The sequence below is a fragment of the Mytilus trossulus genome, chromosome 6, assembly GCF_036588685.1.
Source record: "Mytilus trossulus isolate FHL-02 chromosome 6, PNRI_Mtr1.1.1.hap1, whole genome shotgun sequence".
Classification (NCBI taxonomy): domain Eukaryota; kingdom Metazoa; phylum Mollusca; class Bivalvia; order Mytilida; family Mytilidae; genus Mytilus; species Mytilus trossulus.
The window spans coordinates 81,071,962-81,099,932 of record NC_086378.1 but is presented as its reverse complement, the minus strand read 5'-3'; the positions used below and the strand labels follow the sequence as shown (position 1 = coordinate 81,099,932).

The window sequence follows — 27,971 nt, the reverse complement described above, 5'->3', positions numbered from 1 at the left end:
ATCGAGAGAAAAACAAAAACACCTGAGGACCAAACTATTACCAAATAAACAAACGTACTTTAGACAATTCTACGTCTTTTAAGGCCTTGTTGATCAAAATCCAACCAAAAAGCCCTCAAAACATTTTTTTTTAAATGTGTTTTTAATGAATAGATAGAAAAAAAATAAAGTGAGGAATGCTTTTGGTCAGTTACTGTAGCTTGGTATACGGCATGTAGATCAATCCATTATTGGCCCAGAGGAATGCTTTTGGTCAGTTACTGTAGCTTGGTATACGGCATGTAGATCAATCCATTATTGGCCCATCTATAACAATATTGCATTGGTAATCATTAGGTAGTAGTTGCATATTTTTAACTTAATTCCGGAAATATTTGTGCTTTTCCATCCTATTCTCTATTTTTATATCAACCGGAAGTTAACTGGAATTTTGTAACCGTAAACCAGTTCTTCAGGCCACATGCAAATCGCCAAAAAATCGTATTTCGATAAGTTATCATTTAATTTTAGGATTTTTATGTCAAAATGAAAGTAATATGCAATGGGGAAATCAAAACAAAAGAAGTTTAAAGCAAAGCAGCAACAGCCAACTGGTCTTCCAAGTGTCAAAGACTTTGAAACTGAGATTGAATTTGAAGAAACATCAACAACAAACTTTTCTCTCCAACCTATTATTGAACAGGTTTAACATAAAGTTTTTAATGTACTCAAACTCACTCAATTGATTAATCCATGGCAATGTGGCACAAGCTAGGTGTAAATAGCAGCAAATGACAATACTGTTTTACCCAAGCTTGGGAGTCCATATTGGCATATAGTCCGAGATTACTCTGATATTCAACGGCTGTTTTGCCAGACAAGCTGGGACCATGAAGTCCGAGATTACTCTGACATCCAACGTCTGTTTTGCCAAACAAGATGGTGCCGGGGCGTCTGAGCTCGTCCTAAATCAAAAAGTGGATATTTGCCCACCCAAAATAGATACGCTGCTTCGTCGCTTCTGGTGCCAACTGACGGCCTTGGAATTATATAAATCGGGCATCGATCTCTTCATATATGTTTTCAAAGTTTCACCTACCTGCCAACTTTTATTTTTCCATATTTTAACAGTTTTCACAGAGACCCAAATTTTCTTGCAAAAGTCAGACGTAAAGAATTGGCTTCAGCGTAATGACATCATAGCCTATAGGAAGGCATCCCAGATTAAAATTAGAATACCCTTGCCAGATGTAAAAATTTGAAAAACCAGAATGTTGGCATATTTGAATTGATTGTTTATCTTCCTGTTTTCCTCAGTTTGATGACTTCTAATTGTGTATATTTTTTCAGTTATCCAGTGTAAATGAGGAAACCAGAGAATGTGGTTGTGCTTCTCTAGCCAACCTTGTATCTAACCCAGCACATATAAACATACTGCTACAGAAAGATTGTATCAAGATATTGGCACCATTATTTGTAGATACCAGTCCTCAAGTTAGCATAAAGGCATTAGGAGCAATTAGGTATTTACATTTTTGTACATGTCATGAAAGCAATGTTAACAACAATAAAAAAACACATGACCATTTCACAATTAATTTAGAATGGCTGAGGAAGTTCAAAGTCCTTAAAAATTTCAGCAATCTTTCTATTGTCAATTTTGATTGGAAGAAATTGTTATCTTTTACTTGGCAAAACAAAAGGAAATATTTTGAGTTTCCATAAGGCCACACCAATTTGATTCCTTGTTCGACGGACCCGCCCACACCTATTTTTCTCAAAACAGAATTTTTTTATTTTTTTTATCTTCCCGCATCCGGAAATGTAATCATGTCCATTTCCCGCACCGTTTTTTTCGTAAATATTATAAAAATATATCAACATTTGTTTTTAAAATCACAGTCTAACCTGTATATAACGATTTTAAACATAAAAGCACACCACCACACTTCTTAAATATCTGTGAGAATATTTGTTTCAGCATGAAACCTATTTATCCAAAGAAGGAGTGCTCCCATATGAATTTATAAAAGCGGAAATATATACCGGTAAAGAACAAAACATTGGTTTCTTTTCCCCTTACTTATATTCCCTATCAAAATATGTTCGTTGTTAGAATAAAGTACAGAACTTCTGAAGGATTTGCCTTCAACGGCAATTATATTGTATGCTGGCAAACAAAACTATCCATAGCCGCTGCATGTTTATGCACCTGTCCTGATTGATTCAGGGGCCTGTCGATCAGCAATTATCGTTTAATGATGTTGTTCATTGGTATTTTCCCGTTTGGATATATAAATTAGATCGTTGGTTTTCCTGTTTGAATTGTGTACGCTAATAATTTTGGGGCCCTGTATAGCTTGTTGTTTGGTCTGTATCAAAGCCCCATGTAAAAGGTCGTACTTTTATCTGTGTTTGTTATTATCAGGTTAAGAACAATCTTCCCTCAGACAAGGGGTCATTTTACTGATGTAGAAAAGAAATTAGAAATACCAAGGAGTTGTATAGTTCTTCTATTCAAAACCTTTGAAAACTTAGAATTTTGTACTCTAAAAGAGGAAAGTTACATCATATTTTAAACAACTTTTTTCTAAAAAAGGGGTCCACTTATTTTGAATAATATTAAACTGTTAAAGTAAATGTGTTAACATGGTTAAAGTCCAGGAATATTACAAAATTCTTGGACATGTTTTGACCATTTAATACGATAGATGTAGTTCTTTGAGAAAATATGAGCCCTTTTGTACAAACAAATATATTATAACTTATATTGATCACTCATAAAACATGAAAAAGGGATATTTATAACATTAAGGGGTTGCCCCCAAACTGAACATGACTTAGAAGGAGAATTGTCTCATTGTCAGTCACACATATATAGACCAGATTTAATTATTTCTTGGTGAACAGGGAAAAAATACTTCAGAAATTAAAGAAAGAACAAAGTACAAGTGATAAATCAAGTTTTAATATTGTCGAAACTTACTATTTTATGTTTACAAAAAAAAATTATAATCGCTCGCCTTTACTTTTCAAGCTTCGCCTCAAGAATTTGCAAAATAAATATTTTTTTGTTTAAATTTTCAAATCGCTCGCTCGCCCCAAATTTTGGAGTCCAAAAATCCGTAGAACAAGAATTTAAATTGGTGTGGCCTAATGTCTAAAAATAAAAGTTATCACAAAAAAAAGTAGATGAAGTAAATTTATTGTAAAATGTGATTATCTAAGCACACAAAACAAGAAAAGAAGATACATGTAACTTTGTTTGAAAAAGTTTTTGAATAAAGCTTTATTGAATACTACATGTACATGTACTAAAGCTGCAGAAAATTACTTGCACAATTACAAAAAAAACATTTTATGATCTTGAATCTTTATTGCAAAGCATAGACATGCTATGGCAAAATTAACAACATATATTACATAATATAAAACATGAATAGACAACAGAGAACAATTATAGTATGATACAATGACATATATATTAAGTTATGAGACTATAGAAGATAGAATATTCCAGGCAGCTTTTACATAATTACAAAATTTGATCGTAAGAGACTTTATACTAGAAGCTTGTAGTAAATTTAATAGTTTAATATTATTAGGCCAATGATAATAGTACTTTGGTAAAAATTGTGTTCGTACAGATCTATAAGATGGACAAACAAGAACAAAATGGTATTCATCTTCAAAAACACACATTTTACAACATTCACATAAACGATTCTCTCTAGGAATATTATTATAACGGCCAACTTCAATATTTAACTTTAATGTTCCACTGCGTAACTTTGTTAACAGATTAACATTATTGCTAGAAGACAGATATTTTTCAATATAAAAAGTTAATTTAAATGTACTATAAAAAGACAGTTTACTACATTCTTGAATAGTAGTTGACAATTCTGCAAGTATTGATCTTTAATACGAGTTTTATTGTTATTTATACAAATTGTGCTAGCATCTTGGTTTAGCCATAAATAATTTAAACCAAGATCATATAACATATCACGAATATTTGAGGCCCAGTTTACATAACCATTGATAGCATCGTCATACAAGAGTTTGTACACATCATATACAACTTTTGGTTTATTTGTAATAATATGTAACCAATATTTCAATATATTTTGTTTTCTAACAATAAAAAGAGGTAAATGGCCAAGTTCCTCATATAAAAAGCATGTTGGTACATTTCTACCCAATTTTTAACACAAATCTACAAAAATGATTATGGATAAGTTCGATATCTTTAGCACAATGGAAACCCCATATTTCTGATGCATAGCCTAAAATGGATCTGACCATACTGTCGAAAAGAAACATCTGTTCTTCTGGAGTGAAGAAAAATTGTTTGCGAGAGTTCATTAAAGATGACATGGCTCTAGATCCTTCTTGTGCTAAACGTTTCTGAGTATGTAAAAACTTTCTGTTGTAATGTAATAATACACCAAGGTACACATATGAATTTACAACTTGCAGTTCCTTATTATCATAGAAAAAATTAGTGTCTACTGGTCTAAATCCATTTCTAAATACCACTACTTTGGTTTTATCAGCATTGACTTCGAAATTCCATTTATTGCAGTAAAGTTAAAGTTTATCAAGTAAGTGTTGCAGAACAGTCAGTGTTTTTCCAAATAAAACGGTGTCGTCAGCAAAAAGTATAAGATATATATAAGGATTCCATTCAAAGATATGACATCTTCGTTTACATCGGTGGAGATATCTTGAATAATGTCATTTATAAAGAATAAGAAAAGTAACGGAGATAAGGGCTCGCCTTGTTTTACACCAATGTGATTGTCAAAAGCCTCTGATAGTACTCCACCAGACCGCACACGTAAACGCACAGATGAATAAATAGAATTGACCATTGATACGAATTTACTGCTAACTCCAGATTTGAGAAATTTGTATATCAAAATTCTTCTGTCCACTTTATCAAACACCCTTCGGATATCAACGAAACCACAATATAATTTTAATTTATGTTGAAGAGTATGTGAAATAATTCCATGCAGAGTAAATATAGCATCAATAGTCGAACGTCCTGGTTGGAATCCAAATTGGTTGTCTATAATATGATTTTCGTCCTGAGACCACGACAACAAACGGTCAGTTAGAATACTAGTAAACAACTTACTTATGATGCAAAATTCTCAATAATACATGATAAAAAAAATCATATTGTTCATTAATAGATCAAGATAATGCTGAAATTAATTTTGTACTGGAACAGCTGTATCATAACAATTTAAAATAATCTATTTTTTTTTGTGTAGAAATATAACAGTGGATGGAGGCATTGATGCATGTGAGGTTCTAGTCAAGAAGGATGTGTTGACTCCACTTGTAGCCTTGTTTTCACAGGTTTGTTTATAACTTTATAATTTAATTTTGGATGTTATGCGTCCTCTGATTGGCTGACGTTATTTTGTTATGAGCCCATATACATAATTTAGTCTTGTGACCGTGACGTCATAAATTTTTCATGGTTTTCTAGAGTTTAAAATGGAATTTAGAATTAAATTATAAGAAATGACTGTACTATTTTTTATGTTATTTCTTCATCGACAGAAAAAATAGTACAGTCATTCCTTAAATAAAATATGTCAATTGACTCATTACAGTTCAATCTTTTTGTAATGACATGATCATGATGATTGAACAATTTGTTAAAATTTATACATTTATACCTGGATATTAGTTATAAATAAAAAAAACTTTGAAAGTACGAATATATCTAAGTTATAATTTTTCTTGCATAGTCATTTGTTGTTTTCTTTGAATCTTTTATGTTTTGCTTTTGCTTTTTGTGAAATCTTACCACTTCAGACAAAGGAGTATGTTCGATAAGGTCATAAAATGGCCCCGTTTTTTTTGCGTAAATTTTAAATTCGGATTTATCGACCAATATCACGCTAAATTATAGCCAACACATTGACTAGCTAGGATATAAACCATTTTGTTGAAAATTTTACATTTCTGCATTTCAGTATGACGTCACAAGTTGTACTCATATTGATTTTTCACCAAAAAATCAATGAAAATGGGTGAATTTCCATTGATCATTGGACAGGAAACAAAGAGCGCATACGTAGACAACAAAGATCTTTTAAAATAATGTTCGTGAAGACATTTCGAATTTCTTATTTGAATCTTAAGCTTGTCGACGCCTGCGCTCTATGTTTCCTGGTCCCTTATTTGGCCGAAATCTAGCTGATTTTGTCATATTTTGCCAAAATCCCTTATTTTGACCTTTTTTGGATGTAAAAATCAACGTCATAGAATTAAACTTTGACAAAAACAGTTCTGTTTAACTTTCTAACATGTCTTTAAGGCAACTTTAGACCTTTATTATCTTGTAACTCTGAACTTTATAATTGAGGCCAAATATGACCCTTACCGAACTTACTCCTTTTTCAAATTATCTACATTTGTATTTGTGCTAGTATTTCAAATTGATATTTGCAAGGTACAGTAAGTTTGAGTAATATCTTTTTGTGAAAAGTTTTCAACAAAAAGTTAATTCAAGCATACTGGTATTAAACGTGTATGCTATTTCAAATTTATTCTTTCTGTTAATTTTGCAGTTTAACATAAGACTTTTTGAAACATCTGTTATGTTAACTTATTCCTAAATGACTCCCAATATCTTAAATTATACATTGTCCTCCATGTTAGAGGTGACCACCAAACTACATGGATACTTCTGGTAATAGTCCTCACAGATTTAAAAGATAATTGATATCTATGTCGAACTTAACCTTATGAAATTCTAGAGTCAAAATTTTACAAATTGTATACCACATGACCATTTTGCTTTACTTTGTTTGCATACATATTTTAATTAGGGCCCCGCCTGAGGCGGGTCGCCCTATAGTGATCAGTCTGTCCGTAACACTTTAGTGTCCGCTCTATATCGTGAGAACCCTTATGATTTCAAAGTTTATACTTGACATCCATTTTAACCAACACCAGAGGGTGTGTCATGATGTATGTACAACTTCCTAGGTCAAAGGTCAAGGTCAAAAACTTTGGTTTCAGTTGACAACCCTGTGTCCTGTGGTGAAGATCCTGTCCGCTCCATATCTAGATAACCGTTATGATTTCAAAGTTTATACTTGACATCCATTTTAACCACCACCAGAGGGCGTGTCATGATGTATGTACAACTTCCTAGGTCAAAGGTCAACGTAAAAAAAACTTTGGTTTCAGTTGACAACCCTGTGTCCTGTTGTGAAGATTGTGTCCGCTCTATATCTTGAGAACCGTTATGATTTTAAATATTATACTTGACATCCATTTCAACCAACACTAGAGGGTGTGTCATGATGTATGTACCACTTCCTAGGTCAAAGGTCTGTCTGTCTGTTGGTCTGTCCATCGCTAACAAATTTGATCCACACTATATTTTGAGAGGACATCTGTTATTATTTCATACTTTATACCTGACAATCATTTTCAACTTAACACATATATTAACCAACACCAGAGAATGTGTCATAATGTATGCATCCTAGGTCAAAAGTCAGTCTGTCGGTCTGTCCATCTGTTCGTTGTTCTTAACAAATTGTGTCAGCTCTACCTCTCGAGAACCCTAAATATTTCATACTTTATACTTGGTGGGTCATAATATATTGAAGGCATAATACTTAAAATATGTGACAAATATCAATTGGGCAGCACCTTTAAACATTTTGTTCAAATATCAATCCATATATCCAGAAGTCACCTTAGAGTAGTCAACAATGAGTTCACATCATGCAGTCATATCACTATTATTCTATGAAAGTAAGTTGAGAATATTTATCAGTTTTAACTTAGGTAAAATATTAGATTAAAATCACACGTGAGACTATGTAATAACTTCAAATAATGCTTCATATCAGATTATCCATACAACTTATTTACCCCACATTATTGACAGCGGGGGCCCACAGAGATGGCCACCATCTCAATGATATCTAGTTAAAATTGTTATTTGTGTGTCACACTGAAATGTTAAATCAAGGCCCTTACTGAAATTTTCTTTTCTTTTCTAGTTTGAAGTTGGCTGGAACCCTGATCAAATAAGTTTGAAAAAGCTTCGTGATTTGAGAATAGAAATATTTACAGAAGCAACACATATATTATGGAATTTGTGGTATGGTATAATATGAAACACATACTTATAATTTAAATTACTGTTCACTCAATTGTGGAAATTATTGTATGTGGGTTTAAAATAGATAGGTACGAAAACAGAAAATGAATTGGGATAATGTTTTAGATACTGGGAGATATTTGTGAAGCAATTGTCTGTGTCAGTCATACATTTACTTTTAAATTTAACAAAGCTTTAAAAGATCTCTAGTCCGTTGGGAGGGTAGCAAGATATAAAAACTGTGAGTATAGTATTATGGTGTTGGCCTGGCAGATAGATAAGAGAGAATTTTTGAACATCAAAAGTGTCAGCATACAAGATTGACAAAAACAACAATGTGACTGATAGCATCAATAACTCGATATAGCATTAAGGTGACTTATTCTGGGATATACTTGATATCAAGGAATTGAGCAATATAAAATTAAAGTTTTGGAATAAAATAAAAGAACCGGACAATTCTCTGACCAAGTCAAATATTTCTGTTCTGATTCAACTTTTCAGTGAAGCTTCAGAAGTGGCTGTGAAGATATTCAACAAGGAAAATTTGGTTCATTTGTTGTGGCCATGTTTACAGTATAAAATATATGGCTATGAATTGTCTATAGCTGTTGGTAAGAACAATATTGTTTAATACACTAGCTTTGAATAAACAACATATTAAAATACACACTGTTTTATCTATAGAAAGCATTATGCATGAATAAATTAAAAAATCAGTCTAACATGTTTCAAGTGAATTTGAAATAAACTGCAATAAATTGATGACCTTGTCATGTTGTGTACTATTTTATCTTATCAACACAGATCTAGATGTTTTTAATAACATACACAAAATGTATAAAATGAATTTGCAAACAAATATCAGCAATTTGAGACTATAAGGTTAGCAAAGCATCAAATAGAAATGAAACAGAAGAACTGAACAGATTGTTGCTATGTTTTGTATTAGTTCATAGGTATAATACACACAGGCTCATCCTGTTATAATCTCCCTTGGTTGTGTTTACGAAATCACTGGGGAATAGCGGGATATATACCGGTAGTGAAATCTCTGATTAAATGAGACCCTGTCATATAATACTTATGGAATATTTCAGAGTGAATCAATCCAATATAACACAATGACCAAAATCACTTAGCAAGTACACCTGTATATAAAAGAAGATAAGAATATAAATCAATGAGGCAGCAACCTTGTTCAGTCAGAAAAAACAATATATTTTTAAGGCTAACACATATTCAGTAGTTTGTACCTAACACATTTACTGTCATGTACTGAAAGTAAAATCATGTTTTTACAAATTACAGCTCAGTGTCTACAGACCGTGACAGAGGAGAATAAAGAACTGATTTCATTATGCAGATTACCTGACAAAGCTAGTCTATTAGAGAGTATTATAGCAGATGATGCCTTGTCTTCCCAGCATGCATTGCTAAAAACTTTAGTTGTTGGTAAGGTTGTTTGTTATTTGGCATTATAATTTTATGGCTGATGATGGTTGTTTGCCATAAATGTGTTGTTAAAAGTTTATATAAAATAGTGGATCAAATATGCCAATTTCCAACACTTTTTAACTTGAACAATTTTGAAATAATACTGAAATCTTTTCTCTGAAATGTGTAAAAGCAACATTAAAGAATCATTGGAATGGCAACCTCATTAATTATAATAGAATAGAAAATGGAATATAAATGAGAAGACAAATACAATATAATCTTTAGATTTCAAGGTGTTTGGCAACTTTCATAAGTTAGTTTGTAGAAGGTTGATTGTTTAACTAAATATATATATTTCCTAACATTAGCAGTTTGATTAGACATGAGAAGATGTTTAGAACATGTGTTGCCTAATTTGACAAATCATGATTTGATTGCAGGTATTATAACCAATATAAGTGATGATGACTTTACTTCCAACAACCTCCTGACAGTAGTTGTACAAACTTTATCACATGTATTAATGGTTGATGCTGTGGAAGTTCTCAGAAATGATGTACAGGGGAAAAGTCAGGTAAATGTTGTTTTTAAAATGTGATCAGGATGTTTCTGTCTTCTTGGGGAAAACATTTACCATAGTAATATAGTATTGTCTATATTTAATAACTGACTGGAGACAATTGTTTCAATAAACATTTTGAAAGTGGTTGTAAAAATTTGAGACTTTTAAGTCTATATCATATGTATTAGAAACGAACCTGTGCTGATGAACAAGTCTTTAAAGAACAATCTTCTTAACCTTGATATTTTCTGTACATCATATGAAAGTATCAAATCCACATTTAATGTCTTTTCCGACTATAAATGGACATTTAGACAAAAAAAATAATTATGCAGGATACATGTATGTTTGTAAAATGCAACCATTTCCAAATCTCTCCAACCACATATTTTAAAGATAATGTTTATTCTGGATTACTTTCCATGTAAAGTATTTAATGTGTATTACATGATATATCAACTGACTAAGTGTGAAAATTCATTTTTCTTTTTTACAGGAAGCTACAAATGGGAATGGCCATGCTGAAAAACCACAAGAAAAAGAAAAAACAACGGTACTTAGTTCATTGATATATATATATATTTTAATCATTCTAATGCTGTATGAATTCGTGAGCAATTTAATGTGCATGAAAAACAATAACAGTATAGTCAATATTGAGTACTTATTTGGTCAAGCACTTTAGCTTTGGGTTAGACCACTTTACATCTGGTCCATTATAAAAAAAATATATCAATATTCTTTATGAAATTAAGAATGGAAATGGGGAACATGTTACAGAAACAACAACCCACCCAACGAGAGCTGGAAACAGCTGAAGGCCACCAATAGGTCTTCAACACAGAAAAAAAATCTTGAATCAGGAGGCTGGTCCTCAGCGAAAATAGACCACATACTAAACTTCAAAACCTATAAATAAACAAAATTTAAAAAAAAACAACATATAAGATATACATTGTAACAAAGGCCAGACTTAGGACAGGTGCAACATTGTATTTTTTCCCGTTATTGTTTGTCGGGAGCAGGTTTTACTTGAAGAAATATACTTTATATTTATGGGGAAGGGATTTGCACTTCCATACTTGATTTTTTATTTGATCCAATATAAAGATTACTAAAATGTGTATATCTTTATCAATATTGTTAAATAAAAATAATGTATCTATGTCATGAATATATTACAGAAGAAATCAGGAAGTTCTGACAATGTAACCAATATACTGAAGGCACAACAGATTGCTCTGGAGATTATAACAAACATTTGCTGTTCAGAAGGTATATAATGTGATCTTTTGATTGGTGTCAAAACCCAAACATTTTGCATACAATTTGAAAATGAAAAACAAACAAACTGAAGGCACAACAGATTGCTCTGGAGATAATTACTAACATTTGTTGTTCAGAAGGTTTGATTGCTGTCATAACCCAAACATTTTGCATAAAATTTGAAAATGGAAAAAAAAAATCACATTCAGCTAAACTTATACACAACTTGAGATTCAAACAAGAAAACTAAAGATCTGATTTAAATACAAAAGAACAAACGAGTAATTAATGATCTATGTACAGCAACAAATAACAACCAATGTTGATCAAAATTTCATGTCCTGTTACTAAAAAAAATGCAGATTAACAGAATAAAGTACTTTTTATTCAACGAATAGTTAAGATACAGTTATTAACGATTGTATCATATTTGGTTTATACACATCAAACCATGTTTAACTACAGAAAAGAACTAAACTAACTTTGTTGCTATTTTAGATGATTGGGAAGAGGTTGACACCAGTGAGTCAAGTTCTGATGAAATGTCAGTAGACGTTAACATGGAGGACACACCTGACAATTTCTCAGTAAGTATAACTTTAGTTAGTTATTGTAGAATTTAGTGCTTTGTTTTGATGGCATTTAAATTAAAAATATATGTGACCTGAATCTGACACTCTTATCTCAAAGTAAAATGTCTATTTTGTATGATAGATGTGCATTATAATCTTGATATTTCAAAATATAATTCAGTTCGATCAACGTGCACTATATATTGAAGAATTCAGTATTTAAAAGAATCAAATGTATTAATACAGGAAATATTTAGGAATAAAATGTTTATATGTCTTAAAAAAAATGCACCAATATATATAATAAAATAAAAATGAACTTTGATTAAAAAAATATACAGCACTATGACAGATGATTAATGAAGAATTTACAAATGCCTATGAAAGATTTTTAAGACATCTATGGTTTACTCTTTATTTCTTTGTAGCCATCAGATGTATCAACAGAAGTACAGAATGCTATAACATCAAACCATATATTTACAAAAGTAAGTTATGTTTAAATATTTTATATTACTTTAAATAACATATAGATATCTATGTTGGATATAGCAAGATATAGATTGTCTTAAGGTCAAAATTGTCTTCTGAAACATGATGGAAATTTTTAGACCTTAAATATCAGTATTAAAAACATCAATAGTCCTATAAAAAGCTAGTTCCAGTATAAATGCAAACTATTTAAACATTTGTAAATACAGTACTCAGAATTTTAACAAAAATTCCATGCTTACAAATCAAAAGATATACACCTTCCAATTCTAATTAATTATTTGTCAAGTTTTTATACGACCGCAAAAAATTTCGTCGTATATTGCTATCACATTGGCGTCTTTGTCGTCGTCGTCCGAATACTTTTAGTTTTGGCACTCTAACTTTAGTAAAAGTGAATAGAAATCTTTGAAATTTTAACACAAGGTTAATGACCATCAAAAGGAAGGTTGGGATTGATTTTGGGAGTTTTGATCCCAAAATTTTAGGAATTAGGGACCAAATAGGGCCCAAATAAGCATTTTCTTGGTTTTTGCACAATAACTTAAGTTTAAGTAAACAGAAATCAATGAAATTTAAACACAAGGTTTATGACCACAAAAGGAAGGTTGGTATTGATTTTGGGAGTTGAGGTCCCAACACTTTAGGAATTAGGGGCCAAAAAGGGGCCCAAATAAGCATTTTTCTTGATTTTCGCACCATAACTTTAGTATAAGTGAATAGAAATCTATGAAATTTAAACACAAGGTTTATGACCATAAAAAGAAGGTTGGTATTGATTTTTTGAGTTTTGGTCGCAACAGTTTAGGAAAAAGGGGCCCAAAGGGTCCAAAATTAAACTGAATCTAACTGTGTATGTAGATTCTTAATTTTTGGTCCCGTTTTCAAATTGGTCTACATTAAGGTCCAAAGGGTCCAAAATTAAAATTAGTTTGATTATGATAAAAATTGAATCCTTGGGGTTCTTTGATATGCTGAATCTAAAAATGTACTTAGATTTTTGATTATTGGCACTGTTTTCAAGTTGGTCCAAATCTGGGTCCAAAATTAAACTTTGTTTGATTTCATCAAAAATTTAATAAATGGGGTTCTTTGATATGCCAAATCTAACTGTGTATGTAGATTCTTAATTTTTGGTCCTGTTTTCAAATTGGTCTACATTGAAGTCCAAAGGGTCCAAAAGTAAACTTAGTTTGATTTTAACAAAAATTGAATTCTTGGGGTTCTTTGATATGCTGAATCCAAACATGTACCTAGATTTTTGATTATGTGCCCAGTTTTCAAGTTGTTCCAAATCAGGATCCAAAATTATTATACTAAGTATTGTGCAATAGCAAGAAATTTTCAATTGCACAGTACTCAGCAATAAAAAGAAATCTTCAATTGCACTGTATTGTGCAATAGCAAACAATTTTCAATTGCACAGTATTGCGCAATAGCAAGAAATCTTCAATTGCACAGTATTGTGCAATAGCAAGTATTTTTAACTGCACAGTATTGCGCAATAGCAAGAAATATATAATTGCACAATACTATGTAATAGTAAGAAATTTCAATTGCAGTTATCTTTCTTTGTCCAGAATAGTAGTTGAATCAACTTAAATCATTGTTTTATACAATATACAATGTATATTCACTTTTACTACCAACTGATAAATTAAAACCATCTTTACCATTCAGTGCTAACAAGCACTTTTTTACATTTTAATATTTTATGATGTATTTAAATGAGTAATTTTTGTTGCAAACTCCATTAGAAATTTGAATTGAGATTGGTTTTGGAATAAAGGAAAAGGGGATGTGAAAAAAAAAGGTCAATTTCAATTTTTCTCATTTGAAATTTAATAAGAAAAAAGAAAATTTTCTTCAAACATTTTTTTGAGAGGATTAATATTCGACAGCATAGTGAATTGCTCAAAGGCAAAACAAAAAGTTTAAGTTTATTAGACCACATTCATTCTGTGTCAGAAACATGTGCTGTGTCAACTTTTTAATCACAATCCAAATTTAGAGCTGAATCCAGCTTTAATGTTGTGTCCATACTTGCCCCAACCGTTCAGGGTTCAACCTCTGTGGTCGTATAAAGCTGCGCCCTGCGGAACATCTGGTTGTAAGTTAAAAAACAGGATTTAACAAAGAAGTCATTGTTATTGGGGGAATAGAGTTGTTTTATGCTATTAAACATGAACAATACTTTTTAAGTTTTTCACCATTTGTCCATAGGTATTACAAAAAATAGAGCCAGTTGAAATAGTGCCATTATTACAGAATATAGACAAACAAACAGATATTTTGAAAAGGTAATGTAATTTGAACTTAATATGTCACAGTATTGTTTTTGTCGGATGAGTGTACATAAAAAAAAATTCAAAGATAAACTTTTACATGTTAGTATCAATAAATAAAAATGCATATAAAAATAAAACTTAATAAACTTCCTGCTTTTGAATTACTTAATCAGCTGCTAAATACACATTCATCAAAACAGATCTTCAGAGGTAAACTAATTCTTCAATATTATAGATAAACTTTGTTTTTATGCTTTTAAAACCCATGGCCTGCAAAGAGTAAAAAAAATATCATTATGACCTAAAAACTACGGTTTGTAGAACATATATTGCACTCGCAAGCTCTTGCAATATAAAATTCTACTCTGGACAATATTCCCCAATATTCATGCAATAACCCTGTATTACTATTCATGAGTATGAAAGAAATATCAGTTATGTGGTATATGTATATATATGAGACATCATCCAAACTTGATAAACCCAGAAAATTATACTTAAATGTATTATAAGTTTTTGGGAATAAACATGTGTCTTTAATATCTGAAGCTGCAAATTTGTTTGTGCTATAGGATTTGTCTGTTTCGTGATAACCATGATAATAAAGGCAAAAACAATTAAGGCAAATTTTGCATTTTCATTTTCTTTTTTAGTTTTGAAAGGTTACAGATTTATGCCTTGCTATGTTGTAACAACTTAGTCAGTTCTTTAGAGATAACACATCTTGGAGGAATGGATAATCTACATACTGTCTGGAGTGGATTGGTCAAATTGTCATCATCACAGATAGGTAAGTTAGTTTCTTGGGTTTCTGGGATTTTTTTTAATTAATATAGCCTCCTCACTGATTGGTTTATAAGTATAAGGATGTCTGAAAATTTGGTAAAATTTGAGTAAAACTGATGGGTAACTTGACTTTCTTCATTGACTTGAAAATTTACAAATTGTTGTAATTAGAGATTGGAGTTATATCCCTTTGTTGAGAGAAACATATATTATCATATATGATATTTACAATATATTTGTTCATGTATGTCATGATAATTAAGTTATTGAACAGATTTCCATACAGTCAAGTTAAAGTTTTTGTTCTGTAATTCTTTCCCTAATCTGATCCATTGCAGTATCAACTATTATTTAAGTTTCCATTAGTAATAGCCATTCCTGCCATTTAGAGGAGCAACAAAGAATTATAGGTTTTGCTTCATAATTTCTTTTAAGTTTGTTAGCAGAAACTTAATTTCTGGTGTAACTAGTTCTTGCATTCAGTCTTTCAAGAAAGCTATTTAATTGCCTACTTTTATAAATTATTTGTCATTTTCAAGAAATAGAATATCTGATAAATCCTTGGTTGTTTTTCCTGCACAGTGAAGGCTCTTTTTGACGAGGTAAATTTAAGGGGGGATACAAAGTCCTTTAGACTAGCTTATTCACGCATCCACTTCTTTTGTAACAGTGATGAAGAATCTTGAATTGTTAGAGGCTGTCACTAGTTGTATGAGGGCTGTTGTCCAAAAACTTGCCGACCTGGAATCACCTAAGGTAACATTGTCTTCAGTGTATCCCTTGTATCTATAGTTATAAATATACAATTTTGATGTGTTATATATTAATTTTCATAAAGGGTGGCTACTGGGTCAGAGTGAGGGCAAACTTATAAAGATTACCATACACATTTTGTGAATGCAATTGTCAATGAAATGTGAAAACTGAAAATCAATACAATTAATGATGTCAGATTTTAGATCCTGATGATAAAGATATACTCATCCTTTAAAAAAAAATGTAAAAGTTTCATTATTACTTTCTGCAAGGGGAGTTAACTCTAAAATCTTGAAGAATTATCAAAAATTCAAAATGCATTGTTGATGATAAACATGGTGTATTTATTTGCAGTTGTTAGAAGTGTCACCTCAGGATTTACAGTTTCTATATGAAATGGAACAGCAGTGTGGACAGTCAGACATCAAAGTTAATGCTGTTAGGATAGTGTCCACCATTGGATGTGCATTTGCTAAACAACTTCAACCAAATTCATTTCTGAAGGTGAATCAATATGTTCTTCATATCTTAAGTTTTTCCTGTCCTTGCCAAAAGGGGCCTTGGTGGCCAAGTGGTCTAAGTAGTTACTACTTTTATAACTAGCCAGTCAACACTCAGGTTGTGATCTCAACCCAGCTGGTGCAGGTCACTCGATTCCAATCTTAATTGACTAGGATTGGCAGTTTTCCTATCGAAGGTTGATGGTTTTCTCTTGGCACTCCGGCTTCCTCCACCAATAAAAACTGGCCACCACAAAATAGCCTAAATGTGGTGCTTATAACACCAAAAATCAAATCAAATCAAATCAAATCTTTGCAAATAACTAGTTAGGACATATGCCGTTGCTTTTGCATTTATTTCATTCTATTCTGGAAAATCTTTAACTATTAGTTTGCAGTATAATGATCTTGTCCTCTGAAACCCTGTAAATAATATATTCATGATATAATTCACAAATAGTGAAAAATTTACAGTACAGAGCAGTATTCATGTAACTTATCAACTAGAAGCAAAAACATAATGTACCATATAGTGTGTTTTTTTTCAGAGGTGTAAAATCTCACGATTTTCATGGAATAAGGTAAAGGAAAAAGTTTGGCAGTTAATATTTTGGCTGATTTAAAACTTTTATCAATACTTTGCATTTAAATTGGCAGAATTTATTTTTTGTGATTTTGTTTTATTCGACAAAATAAGCGAAAAATTTACACCCTCGAAAATAACCCGTTGGTATATGAAAATATGCAGGATAGAAGAAAAAGTCTTGATTGCTGATTAAAAATGAAGGCATGCTGAATATGATGAAAAAAAAATATGCAACCATACTCGCACTGAAAATAAAGATCATGTCTAAAAAGAGTTTTCTTTGATTGCCTAATTTTCCATTGGTGTTCATCTGTTTCATTAATCTTTGTAGGATGTTGGTATGTTTTTGTTGGAGATATGTTGTAAAGAAAGTGATCTGAGAGTGATAGCTGAATCTTTAGATGCCATGTTTGATGTTTTTGGAGAAGATCATTTAGATCCTATAGTTAAAGAAATACAGATGGTAGAAAAACTAAAAACATTGCTGCCATCATTGAAAACACAGGTAAGATTATCTTCTTTAATATTATAGATATAAAAAGATGTATGTGTGCCAATGAGACAACTCTCCAACCAAGTCCAAATTTGTAGAGGTAAACCATTATAGGTCAAAGTATGGTCTTCAACATGTAGCCTTGGCTCACACCAAAAAGCAAGCTATAAATGGCCCCAAAAATGACTAGTGTAAAACCATTCAAACTGTGAAACTAAGTCTAATCTATTTTGCAAGTTTAACAGATTTGGCTAAAAAAGCTAGGAAAGCTCTGTTTTCATTAAAAACACATGCAGCCTTTTTGGGAAATTTCTCTGTTAATGTATCCTGTAATCTTTTTGATTCTCTTATAAAAAACAATTTTAACATATAATGTTGAAATATCATACATTGATACATATCAATCTTATTATAGAGCAAAAGGCAGATCAAAATCCCAAAACGAAGATATAGATAATTTCCAAAATTTGGATAAGACTCCCTACAAAAAGGTTCATGTTAATTTCTGTAATTCTAGGTACTAAAAAAACATCTGCTAATTTACAAATGATTTAGGTGTTAAAGCTGAACTTGGTATACAACCAATAGAAAAATATATAAAAACACAAGCAATTCTTTATTGGGCTAGATTAAATACTGAAAACATAACCCATTACTAAAAGAAAGTTATACATTTAATAAGTAAACACCTTGATTCACAAGGAGTTTATACTTGGACCACTTTTATTAAAAATTCAACAAAAGAAAAAAATATTGATGTACAAAAAATAATGTCCTTTCGAAATATGGAACAAGTTAACAAACTAAAGACTTGGATTAAGAATATAACAAGTAAATTTTATTCAGACCTACTGGATAATAAAATAAATAATTTGAACGAAAATAACAAACTTTTTCTTTACAAAAATATTAAAGTCAAACAAGACCAAGAATTTTTATCTAAAATATAAAATTTTGAAACTAGACGTTTATTCACCATAAATAGAATAAGTGACCATAATTTGCTCAGTGAGAAGGGCAGATATCTAAAAATACCTCGAGACAATAGAACATGTCCAACTTGTAAAACCTTAGAAGATGAAAATCTCTTTCTCCTCCACTGTTAAATAAATAATGTTTTACGTATAAAACTTTTTAATGACATGGCAATAGATAATCCTATGTTTCCCAATCTATCTGATACTCAAAAACTAGTAGTCCTACTAAATCCTTCTAATATAAACCAAGTGAAAAAAACAGGTTCCTTTATAAAACAGTCTTTAGAGCTGAGGACAGGGGACTCTTAGTTAGTTTTACTTGTATATATATAGATATGTGTGTGTTCAACTCAGTTATTTTATTGTTGTTGTTACTTTTGTTTATGTCATGAGTATAATGTTACTTATATGACAACTAGTATATATTTGTTAAGGGGCCAGCTGAAAGACACCTCTGGGTGCGGAATTTCTCGCTACATTGAAGACCTGTTGGTGACCTTCTGCTGTGGTTTTTTTATTTGGTCGGGTTGTTGTCTCTTTGACACATTCCCCATTTCCATTCTCAATTTTATTACTATTATTATTTTAAAAAAAATGAGAAACAAGAAACACTTTTGAACTACATCAACAACCACTGAATAACAGCAGGATTAAAAGTTTTAACAGACACCAACCTTAAACAATAGTAAAAATCATTCAGTACTGAAAATTGATAGATAATTGAAGAAAGAGACTATTTGCTTGCAAAAAATTTAAAAGTTAACTGCAAAATAGAATTTATTTCAACCGTTTTTTCCTTGTTGTATAAATTTTTATACTAACGCAAAAGTTTTTTGGTTGTATATTGGTATCACGTCATTGTCGTTGTCAGCATCATCCCAAGACAGATGGTGTCCGGATAATAACTTTAGTATAAGTAAATAGAAATCAATAAAATTTCACCACAAGGTTTATAACTACTAAAGGAAGGTTGGGATTGATTTTTGGGGTTATGGTCCAATCTGTTCAGGAATTTGGGGTTCAAAAAAAGGGGTTCAAATAAGTATTTTTGTAATTCCAGACAATAACTTGTGTTAAAAAGTATGAATCTCTCTGAAATTATACCACAAGTTTCCATAATACAAAGACTTTAGGGGGTTATTTCTCAAAGCGTTTAGGAATTAGGGGCAAAAAAGGTGAGAAAATAAAAAATAAAGAAATATTGTTTTTTTCTTGAGGTGATTAGTTGTCTATTTACTTGAAGAAATTACTATTAAAGTTATGTTGATTAAGGAATATTAATTTTCTATTATAAAACTTTTATAATGTATTTGAAAGGGTGAATGTGGTTGCATCTCCAATGGAAATTTGAATTGAAATATTAATTATGACCACAACTTGAAGGAAAGATTATTTTTTTGGCTAAATGTACGGTTTCTTGAAAAAAAATTGGAGAGTGGTGTAAAAAACATTTTTTTTTGGGGGGGGGGGGGCAATTTTTTATTATTTGAGATTTCAGAAAATAAAAAGAAAATTTCTTAATATATTTTTTTTTCTGGTTGGGGTCAACATTCAAGAGAAAAGTGTATTGTGTCAAATATTTAATTGCAATCCAAATTCAAAGATAATAAAACACTGTACTTTGCTATAGTAGAGAAAATGACATGAAGACATACCACATATTCTCTTTTGGACGATTTTCTCAATATCTAATTTAGTAATACATTATCTTGAATACCCATGAAGAATTTTACATATTGAATGATACTACAGGAAAGATTTTTTTAAATAAAAAGATAATTCTGTTATTCCATTCAGCAAGCTTCATTTTGTCTGAACCATGCAATGGTTTATTGATACAAAAAAAAACTTTGTTTACATACTACTAACAGAAAAGTTCCTGGTTCGATTCCCTTTCGGGATGAAAATTTCAGGAACTCAATTTTCGGCTCTCCCTCGACACCATTTGCGAGTATGGTCTTGAGGAAACGATGATAGTCCATCGTAAGGGGACAATAAATGGCTGACCCGTTTTAAGAGAGAGTCATATCTCTTGCACGTTAAAGACACCCTTGTAGATTTTGAAAAAGAGTAGGCTAATGCCGCTACTAGGTAAAGTGGAAATGGATTAACATAAGTTACAAAACTTGTTTCCCAATCCACTATAAATAAATATGTTTAAATTAATTAATAGATTTTCCCTCAAAATTATTTCAATGTATCAAGGGAGATGGTTATTTAAAATAGCAAAACTTTCATTAGAAAAATTTAACCAGTAGTGAACTTATTTAAAGTCATGAAAACTTAAATGTTTGTAAACAACACTGATGCCTTATCTATGAATTGACAATATCATTATCACTGAAGGATTTTGTTTGTTTACTTTTCGATGAAAAATAAACACTTCTATTATGAAGAGTGTGATTAAAGATTTTAGATTGATTTTATAAGTTTCTGTAGTCTTCTTGCAGGTGATAAAATATTGAAATATTCACAATGGATCTTTTCAGTTTTCTTAGCCATAAATAATTTGATATCTTGAATTTTTAGATGAAGCATCAAGATACAGAAAGTTTTAAACTTCCTCCTTTATAATTTCATAACAGTTTAAAATGTAGAATTTTCTCAATGATAAAATCTATACCCCTGATTGGTCAGTTTTAAATAGTGATAGATGAAGGCAAACTGAAAGATTAAATATAATGTCTGTGCACAGTTCATAATCTAGAACATTCAAGCTCTAATATTGAGATATAAATTATATATTCACAGATACAGAATAAGAAGAAAAGTCTTGGTGAACATTACCCGGTTATTTCTACAGCTCGTACTAACTTGATCAGGTTTATCAAGTACAAAACACAGTCATCTTAAAATAGTTCTATTATGGAATGTTTTATAGTGCAAATGTTATACAAATATATTATTTTACAAGCTTATTGAAAATTAGTTGTTTTTAATTTGATTTGCCAAAGTGAACTTTCATTAAATGAAATAATTGATATTGCATTTACATTAATAGTTTATGAAATGATTCGTTCTGAAACCTTCATTTCAAATGTAAGGAATCAAAAATCTTAAATGCAATGGAAGTTCGAAGAGATAAGGTCAGCTTGGCATTTGGGTTTGCAATCATAATTTTTGTTAAATATAAAAACCTGAAAAGAAGGAGATATGATAAGAGTAAATTATCTGCTCCCTTTATCACTTAACTTTCTAAAATGCAAAACATTGTGAAAAAGCTTAATATTATATTACATGTTATCGCTTGATGAATAGATAACATTAGTGATTTGAATTACCATGCCTATCAGAATCTTATATTTTTCAAAGCTACAAGATAGCAGCATTATCAAGCATGGGCAAACTGCTTATACTATCTCTCATACTGCCAGTGGCAATGCCAATCATTTTATGATAGTAGATGTGAGATTTTATGTGGCTCTGAATATGATGATGTTCTTAAGCGACCAGTGGCTGAGTGGTCCAAGAAGTAGAACTACTGTACCACAAGCCAGTCAACACTAAGGTTGTAAGTTCCAATCCCACATGTGGCAGGTGTGATGGACTCCAATCTTAGTAGACTAGAATTGGTGTTTTTCGACAGAAGTTGAGTGGTTATCTTCAGGCACTCCTGCTTTCTCCACCATTATAAACTGCAAAGAGTTTCCATATGCAAGAACAACTTGAGCAAATCTAAGCCTTATCCCTTTGTGTTGAAGCCACACATTTTCCTAAAACACTCATGGAATGTGTTCTTTAAATATCATAGATATATGTATTGCAATCTTGTAGCATGCACAACTTGGAATAAATGTTTCATTAATTGATACTGAAGAAGACTATTCACCACAAAGACATGTATAATATACATGTAAGTTGTCTTGTGAACGAATTCTAAAATCAACAAAAAATATCTGCAGCATGAAGCTTTATAAGTCAGAAGGTAGAAGACCTAGATGCTTCATACTTATATTCAGATACCTTATGGGTTTCAAAGATTGCGTCTGTCATATATCCATTATGCTTGATATAATTTTCATCGCTCAGTGACTGGATGAAAAAAATTGTTTTAGTCATGTGAATTTCTCACTTATTATAGGTAATAACACTTCTATATTTGGTATATGGGTTCCTTGCAAAGTCTCCCATTTTTCAGACAAGTTTTACCCAACCTCATCCTCATTTCATGGATCAGTAATCAAGATAAAGTTATGAGGTCAGTTAGATGCTCTTAATTAGCAATTGGTGAACAATTATCTTTGGGGTATGGGATGATGGTAAGGTGTAAAAAAGGTATCAACAGGAAAAGATATATGCACCCTGAAAGTTTGAGAAAAATTTTTTTTTTTTAGTTTGCACTGTTGTCATGAAAGATATATGGTTATAAAGGTTAGATTGAAAATTATGAATACTGCAAGATTTATAAACCCTTACTTTGCTTGCATAAGTTTATGAGCGCACAGTGCGCTCTTTCTTACGTCTAGTCTTTTTGAATACAGGATATTTGGTTAGTGTAAATGCACCTTTCGTGAAGCCATATATAAAAGAAGATTTGGTATGAGACAACTCTCCACAGGAGACCAAATGACACAAATTAAAAACTATAAGACATGGTAAGGCCTTCAACAATGAGTAAAGCTCATACTGCATAGTCAGCTATAAAAGGCCCCAAAAAGACAATTTAAAACAGTTCAAACAAGCTTTTGATATATGATAGTTGCCATGCAAATATTTGTTCTTAGTTATACAAATGAAATGCAAGTACTCTTATAATTGATTTTATCAATTTTTATACGGTATCACATTGTCGTAATTGTCAGCGTCCTCCGAAGATGGATGGTTTCCAGATAATAACTTGAGAATAAGTAAATAGAAATCAATAAAATTCCAACAAAATGTTTATAACCACAAAAGGAAGCTTGGGATTGATTTTGGGGGTTATGGTCCCTAAGGTTAAGGAATTAGGGGCCAAAAGGGCCCAACACAAGCATTTATCTAGTGTCAGGACAATAAGTTGTGTGTAAGTATTTCAATTGTTCTGAAATTGTACCACAATGTTTAATACCATAAGTAGGAGGTTGTGATATATTTAAAGGGTTATGGGGCAAACAGTCTAGGAATAAAGGGGCCAAAACAAGCATTTTGGTAGTTTCAAGACAATAAATTGGAGTTATCTTTCTTTGTCCAGAATGGTTGTTGAATCATCTAAAACCAATGCTATATGAAATCTTCTTTGAAAATTGGAGTTATCTTTCTTTGTCCAGAATAGTAGTTGAATCAACTTAAATCAATGTTATATACAATATACAATGCAATAATCACTTTACTACCAACTGATAAATTAAAGCAATCTTTACCATTCATTGATAACAAGCACTTTGATTACCATTCTAGGGTATAGCCCATTTACAAGTGGAAAAAATGAAGATTTTTTTTAGTTTCTGTTCTCTTAACTTATTAAGTTTGTCTAACTAACTCAAATATATTTTTTTGGGGGAGATGACCAATATTCAACGGCATAGTGAATTGCTCAAAAGCAACCCCAAAAAAAGTTTATTAGACCACATTCGTTTTGTGTCAGAAACCTATGCTGTGTCAACTATTTAATCACAATCCAAATTCAGAGCTGTATTCAGCTTGAATGTTGTGTCCATACTTGCCCCAACCTTTCAGGGTTCGACCTCTGCGGTCATATAAAGCTGCGCCCTGCGGATCATCTGGTTTTGATATTTGTAATACTGTGTGTTTTACATGACTTGTTTATTGGCAATAGATGTAATTTATTTCTGTTCGATTTATTTTCATTGATTGTGCATCATCATCATTGCCATTAAATGGAGCTTTAAAGATCTTTTCCATAACTATTCTTGAAAATGATATAGTTTTGCTACGTTTTTGTGTACTAAAGAAACAATTTTATCATTTTCCTATCTTGTCCAATAAGTGGCACAACATTGAGGATGTGAATTCCTTTGTTGTCTTAGTGTCAGTCAATTTATATTCGACCTTATTAAGCAGAAAAAGGATGACAAATACAAATGTTTGTCTACAGATTTGACTGTCGCTCTAGAATTGTGAGAGTTCAAGTCTAATCATCATACCACCTGACCCCAAGCACTTACATTTTATGTAACACACGAAAGTCATCGAATACATATATATTCTATATCAATGGAAGTAAACTACGTCCACAGAGATCCTTTGAACTGAGTGGACATGGACATGAAGACTATAAAATGAATGACAATAGTATACTTCTATGTGGGAGGTCCAAAGTTCATTTACCTTGCCTGTTCGTCCGTCTGTTTGTCAATCTTTAAGCCCAACAAATATTTCAGTCACGCTTTTCTATGAACAGATTAACTTTCTATTTGCCCCCCCCCCCTTTTTATGAAAAATTCTGGATCCGCCCGTGTTCTGTAAAGCGGCAATACTAAAATGAGAAGACTAATTTATGCCATTGAAATGGTTATTATTAACAGCTTAAAAATACCAAAACCATATAATCTGGCTGTGATATCTCCTCATAATAATACAATTCAAAATCCAAGATACAAAATATCATTTCACTCTTGAAAGACGTTTTTACCTAATTTTGATTGAAAACTCACAACATTTGGTTATGGTTTGAAACATTTTTAGCTCTTAGTCAAATAACTAAGATTATCTGAGATCTCAAAATTTGATTTCTGATAAATTAAATGTCCTACTTTTGAAAGGTGAGATAAGATGTCTTTCGTAACAGGAGCATTTCTGAAATTAAACAGAAAAATACACATCATATATAAATATTTGTTTAATAAATAGATATCTCCAACTAGTTATATTCAATAATTCCCCCAAAAGAAGTTCCTTTTCATAATTTAATATCAAACACTTTGGAAGAACTAATATTATATTTAGCCTAAATCTTTGACATCATTCAAGTACGAAAACTATCCGAATTCTATATGAACAAAGTGATGTAGGGTATGCTATTGCCAACAATGGAATTTATCTCCTGGTGAAGGTATATCACTGGACGTTATCACTCAGCTCTGTGTTAAACTGTTTACATTGGGATATCACAAAGAAAATTACTTTGACAATATACATCCTGCTTTCAAGGTCGATGTTAGCACTGAAGGACTTGTCTCCGTTATGGAGTATTTCGTCAAAGTAACTTCGCGAAAGGTTAAATATGGACTACATGTCAAAGGCGCCATACCACAATACAGGAGGACGTCTAGAGGTCACCGTAGCTAAATAAACTCATCGTTGATACCAGGATTGCACAAGACGCACGTTTCAACTTAAACAGACTCATCAGTGATGTTCGAAAAAAAAAAAGTTCAAAAAGCCAAAATAAAGTACGAAGTTGAAATAGCATTGAGGACCAAACATTCCTAAATGTTTTGTCAAATACAGCTAAGGAAATCTATAATGAGATAGAAAGCCTTAGTTTCAAAAATGTAGTTGTAACTTGAACGGTTATATGTATGATCATATCAATGATAATTCATGTCAACACAGAAGTGTTAACTGGGCTGGTGATACCCTCGGGTAATAAAACTCCAACGACCCATGTTACATTGGGGAAAAGTGGAGAATATTCCGAGTAAAAAAAACGACACAACAAACAACTGTTACTGTACACAAAACAATTCACATGAAACTAAAGAATGAACAGTACGAACACCACGACCACAAAAACAAAACGCTGAAAAAAAACCAGGATATTTTGAGCGGCCAGAAGTTCGTGTTGCAACTTTCACGACTCTTTGGAATCGAATTCGTGCATTTTCTTTTTTAACCTTTCAATAATACAAAAATTATTAACCATCCATCAAAATTCTTGAAACCTAAAAATTGGTCGGACTGTGAAAGTTTGAAATAGAAGTGCGAAATGATCAACAATACGATAGAATCAGTTCGGACATTGAAAAATAAAAAACTGAACGAAATCAACACGAACTTTTTAGATAACTTACAAAACTCTCAGTTGCTCCCGAAACATAAGTATGTTCTGTTTTACTAGCACTAGGGATACTCGTTATGTCACCCATTATAATTATAGAAACTATGGTAATAAGTCGCATTCGCTTATTCCACAGCGAAGTACGGGAAGTTTAACAGATCCGTGGTCATCTATGACGCAGACATTCGAAAACTGCCAATCAAATCTCGTCCATAAAATTTTCGAAGTGATTGACTCAACATTATCGATAAAACCTCTGTTTAATTTATTCCCTGTAGCAGCAACTACAATTTATAGAAAACGCAATTCATTAAACTTTGTATCAACTAGGTCACTAGGAGATACTTATATGAAGACGCTGTTGCTTCGTAGTTATGAAAAGTTCACAATCGGAAAATGTCATTGCTACAGTTCACTAAAGCTTACTCCAAAATACACAGCTTTCGGGGTCGAAATGACGAACATTTCATGCTTGGAAAAGAAAAAAAAAAGATGTGGTATTATTGGCAATGAGATTAATCTCCAACTGGAACCAAACGACGTAGAAGTTAGCAACTATAGGTCACCGTATGGCATTCAACAATGAGAAAGATTTTACAGGCCTCCAACGAAAAAAAATAAAGCATCCGTGGTCTGTCGTTCGTCTTCTGTAAACTTGTCTTTAACGATCTCTCCTGCTAATGCTCGATGGATTGTATCTGTTTTATCTATAGAGTTTAAACCACTAATGCCAAGTTTGAGATTTTCGTCCAGGTTGGTTATACTCAACATGTCCGCCTTGGCTAACAAATTTAAAATAGCATATAGTGATTAAATTGCAAAAACAATTTTTTTTTTTATAAATATAGCATTGGAAAGAAAACTCACATCAGAACAAGTTCTTATTATTCTGTGCAGTTTGGAAAATCTGTCTACTTATTTATTGAGTTATTGCCCCTGAATTATTTTTTTTTATCTCACTTTTTCGCATTTCCTTCCCATTGTTTCAAAATGAACATAAGCTAGGATAATAGTGTAAATGGCAAGACCTATCTTCTTGAGTTATTCATATAGACAATCCTTTGTTGAGTGAAAGTTCATAAAAAGTTGATTTTAGTGGTTTGGCTTTATCTGTATGCGCTAGTTTAATAAAACAGTCGATTGGTTTCACAAGGTGAGCGATACAGGCACAGACGTGCTTCTTGTT

At 31.6% G+C, this 27,971-nt stretch overlaps 1 protein-coding gene across 1 annotated transcript; it reads left to right on the top strand.

Annotated features, from left to right (window-relative positions):
• The first annotated feature begins 421 nt into the window (after window positions 1-421).
• On the top strand, window positions 422-21,764 carry LOC134721994 (HEAT repeat-containing protein 3-like). The gene is made up of 17 exons (XM_063585392.1): window positions 422-682; window positions 1,330-1,502; window positions 5,265-5,352; window positions 8,028-8,128; window positions 8,633-8,742; window positions 9,440-9,583; window positions 10,009-10,142; window positions 10,627-10,683; window positions 11,315-11,405; window positions 11,895-11,983; window positions 12,397-12,456; window positions 14,684-14,760; window positions 15,402-15,538; window positions 16,205-16,290; window positions 16,645-16,794; window positions 17,708-17,881; window positions 21,598-21,764. Exons 1-17 carry the CDS (start codon window positions 542-544, stop codon window positions 21,697-21,699), a joined length of 1,914 nt encoding a protein of 637 aa, XP_063441462.1. The 5' UTR covers window positions 422-541; the 3' UTR covers window positions 21,700-21,764.
• Window positions 21,765-27,971: the final 6,207 nt, after the last annotated feature.